This window comes from Octodon degus, unplaced genomic scaffold (genome assembly GCF_000260255.1).
Source record: "Octodon degus isolate 3935 unplaced genomic scaffold, OctDeg1.0 scaffold00050, whole genome shotgun sequence".
In the NCBI taxonomy this organism is placed as follows: Eukaryota; Metazoa; Chordata; class Mammalia; order Rodentia; family Octodontidae; genus Octodon; species Octodon degus.
Window position 1 is genome coordinate 8,817,839 of NW_004524626.1, and position 4,312 is coordinate 8,822,150.

The 4,312-nt window shown below is 52.0% G+C and overlaps 1 protein-coding gene across 1 annotated transcript in view; it reads left to right on the forward strand.

The window, feature by feature from the left end:
• Window positions 1-3,330: 3,330 nt before the first annotated feature.
• The window catches only part of LOC101576090 (40S ribosomal protein S27-like), a 1,290-nt gene continuing 308 nt past the window's right edge, over window positions 3,331-4,312 (forward strand). The window contains exon 1 of the mRNA XM_023716917.1: window positions 3,331-3,342. Within this exon, the coding sequence (XP_023572685.1) occupies window positions 3,331-3,342 (12 nt within the window). The remainder of the gene's footprint in view (window positions 3,343-4,312) is intronic.

Here is a 4,312-nt window from a genome sequence, read left to right on the forward strand (position 1 = left end):
AAAAGAAAAAAAGAAAACTACAGCAAAGATTTGTTGACAAAATCTAACTCTGCTGAGTTAGGTTTCAGCCGCCGCCTTGCAGACCCCGGAAGTCAGAAGTCTTACCCGGGGTCTCCTGGGCTGGAATCCAGAGGGGGCCAGGGAAGGTTGAATCTTGCCTTTACCAGCTTCTAGAAGCACCCACTCCTCTCGGCTCTCAACCCTGCATCGCTCTACCGTATGCTTCCTTTTCTCACATCTTTTTTTTTTTTTTTTGTATTTAGTATAGCGTCTACAGGGTCTACAGGGTCTCACCTCGTAGCGATCCTCCTGTTTTCACAAATAGCTCAGCAGCTTAAAGCGCCTGCAAGCAGGTTCAGGGGCCAGCCCTGCCGCCTGGGTGCGCTGAGACAGCCATTGAGACTGGGTTTGATGGTGCACGCCTGTAATCCCAGCTCTTGGGAGGCTGTAAACAGGCGGATCACTAGGATTCCGATCTAGTAGTGAGACTCCGAACACCCTGTAGACCCTTCCCTAAGATATTATTAAAAAACAAAAACAAAACAAAAAAAACTTGGCAAACCTCCTGTTTTCAGCCTCAATAGTCAGTGCACCACCTGGGGATCGTATCCTTTTTTAAAAAATCACATCTTAGATACATCTAGCAGGAGCTGAGGATAGAGCCCAAGGGTTCACACATGCTAGCCAAGCACTTAACCACAGAACCACAGCCTGCTTCGTGGGCCATTTTCAGAAAGGGTTTTTCTACTTCGCCACAGCTGGCCTCAAATGTGCGATCCTCCTGCCTCATCCTCCCCACTGCCTCATCCTCCCCACTGCCTCATCCTCCCCACTGCCTCATCCTCCCCAGTGAATTCCCTTTTTTGTTTTTGTGGAACTGGGGATTAAACTCAGGTCCTTCCACTTGCCAGGAAAGTGCTTATTCCACTGAACTATCTCCCCAGCCTCCGGGGCTTTCAGTTTTTCTGCCTTGTAAAAGGAGCTGGCCTAGGCATCTTTATGGCTACATGTACATACAACACTAGGTTGCCCATTGATCAGTTTCCTTTACAACAATTACTGATTTGAATATGTCATGCCACTCCAGCTCCCATTTATTTATTCTTTTAGATTTTGAGGCAGGGTCTTCCTAAGTTGCCCAGGCTGGGCCTGAACTTTCGATCCTCCTGCCTCGGCCTTCCCTACGGCTGAGCAGACTCTAAACCTCTCCTTCCCCACCTTGGCAACCAGAGACTGGGTCCCTGGCACTTCTGCCTGTGCCCAAATAATCACGCTCCTCCGTGCCTCCCGCCGGCCTGTGAGCTAGGGCAGAGTTTTGGCTGAGATTTGCCAGCTGTGTCTCTCTCGTACCCTGTGGCATGGCTCACCATGGGTTGAAAATATGAGCAAATAAACAAGTGGTCGGGGTCGAGATCCCCTGCGATGGTGAGATGGGGGAAGGAATAAAAACTGGGCACCCCGAAGCCTGGGGGAAACTGTTAATTCCCCAGGGAAGGACAACGTTATGGCCTGAGAGCTCTCCTTTCTGCCAACAAACTAACTCAAAGCCCAAAACATGCTTTCCAAACAGTTTATGGAGGATGCCTGAGGAGCACACCTTGGGAGGCTGAGGCAGGAGGTTCACTGCGAGTTCCAGGCCAGAAAGCGCTATGGAGTGAGTTGAAGGTCAGCCTGAACTACATAACAAAACCCTGTTACAAAATGAAACGAAAGAAAGCAAAGCAGTTTATGGGGGCTGGCTGGGGTCCTGCTCAGTGGCTAGGCTGTGCTTGGGACGCCTGACGTCCCAGGTTGCGCTGCTCCCAGCAACACATTGGTGCGCGCGCGCACGCACGCACACACAGAGTCGCAGCCAGTGTGCCTTGGGCCTCCAGGCCAGGGGCTCCATCTCTGTGACCCCACTCTGCCCTTCATGAGGCTGGGAGGTGTCCCAGGCCGGCTACGTCCCGCGAGAGGTACGCTGTCCGAAAGGGACCACACTGTGCCCCCACTAGGGGGCAGCATCGGCCCAGCCGGCTTCGCCTAGAGTCCCCTCCTCTACCCCTCGCGACCACCCCGCACCCGAGCCTCCTTCCCAGCCCCAGACTTCAGCGCCTCACAGTCCCACCTTGCCTCTCCCCAGCGCGCAATTCTGGATTCACAGGCGCGCCCCTGTCCCCAAGCAGGCCTTCCCAGCAGCAATGGGATCTGACCATTTGTTCCAGCCAACTTCAGCAAACGTTTAGGGTGGAAGAAAGAAACCAAAAACCCCGGATGCAGCGGCACAGCTTCCAATCTCAGCTCCTTGCGAAGCTGAGGCAGGAGACCCGCAAAGCGAAGCCCAGCCTGGGGAACTTTGAGGCCTCTGTCTCAAATCAGTGAAGAGGGGTGGGGTTAGCTCCATGGCAGAGCCCTTGTATCACATGCCCAAGGCTCTGGGCTGAGCATCTGGACATGCACTTCTCTAGTCTGGGAAACATTTTTTGGGAAACGCTAGCAGCCTCAGACCACCCCCCACTCACCCACTGGAGACTGAACCTGGGGCCTTTGCTGTGAGCTCCATCCCCAGCCCTTTTCATATTTCTGAAACAGGGGCTCGCTAAATCGCCCAGATTGGGCTCCAACTTGTGATCCTCCTGCCTCAGTCTCCCAGAGGGTGGCATTACAGGCATGTGACCCCACGCCTAGACATGTGGAAGACAATTTTTCCATAGATCAGGTGTTGGGGGTGCTGGGGTTGAGTCAAAGGTGCATCCCCCACACGCGGGGGTAGGGGGGTCGAGCTTGGGCCCACACATGAGCAATTCACGAAGGGTCTGGGCCTGTAAGAGGCTCTGGCCAAGCTGATGGGGGATACTCTCTGTTTTAACAGATGGCGTAATCAAGGACTAGAAAAGTTGATTTAAATTGGTCAAGGAGACACAGAAAGGTTAAGTAAATCACAGGAGGTCACACAGCAAATGAGTAGCAGCATCGGAACTCAAAACCACATGCTCTGGCTCTGAAGTCGGAGGCCGGGGACCAGACTGCCCTCCCCCTGGCGAAATTCAAGATAATCACATGAGCAACAGTAAAAGCTAAAGCGGTATTGCTGAATCAGAAGGAGACATGGGCAGATCCGGCAGAGACCTTCACCGGATCAGGGGTATATTAAGAAGCAAAGCCCACAGCTTTGAAGACTCAAGACTTTGCAAGTTAAAAGAAGAAGCAATGGTGGGGCATGGTGGTGCACGCCTGTCTTCGAAGCACTAGGAGGCTGAGGCAAGAAAGTCTCTAGTTTAAGCCTGGCCTGCGCATCTTAGTGACTTAATGAGACCCTGTCTCAAAATGTAGAAATGAAAAGGCTTGGCAATGGAGCTGAGTGTGAGGGCCCTGGGTCCACTTCCTAGCACTGGGTGGAAAACAAAACATGTACACATGCATGTACACACAACAAAGAAAAAACAGCAGGCGGATCTGGCTGTTCTTGGTAAAACAGTCACAGTTGGAATTGCACAAAACAGGCGCTTGCGGAGCCAGGCATTGACTTCGGTGTTAGAACCCATGAACCCAGAGTGGCGGTGCACACTTGTCATCCCTGCACTCAGGAGGCTGAGGCAGGAGGACTGCTGTGAGTTTGAGGCCAGCATGGACTATAGTGCAAGACACTGTCTCAAAAAGAAAGAGGGCCAGCTAGATAGCTCAGCAGATTAAAGCGTCTGCAAACAGGCACAAGGGCCAGGGGTTTGATACCTGGGCCTGCCAAAATGGCGACTGAGACTGGGCGTGGTGGCATGTACCTGTAATCCCAGCACTTGGGAGGCTGTAAACAGGAGAGTCCAATCTAGTAGTGAGCCCCTGAACACCCTGTAGACCCTTCCCTAAAAATGTAGGAACAAAAAAGCAAGAAAGCAAGAAAAAGAAATTTTAAAAGTGGTAAGAGGGTTGGGAATATAGCTCAGCAGCACAAACGCCTGCCTGGCAAGACACAAGGTCCTGAGTTCAATTCCTGGTACAAAAAATAAAGGTGGGAAGAACTGCAAATAAATGTCCTTTCTTACATGGCTGGCTGTCCATGACATGGCATCCAGTGTTCAGTGGAAATTCAGTAATGATGATGGGGGCTAACCGATAGCTAGTCAATAATAGCTGATGGGCAAACTGTAACATGGGCTTTCCGGCGGTGACGAACCCCCTACGAGAACATGCCTCTCGCAAAAGATCTCCTTCATCCCTCTCCGGAGGAGGAGAAGAGGAAGCACAAGAAGAAGCGCCTGGTGCAGAGCCCCAATTCCTACTTCATGGACGTGAAGTGCCCAGGATGCTATAAAATCACCACGGTCTTTAGCCATGC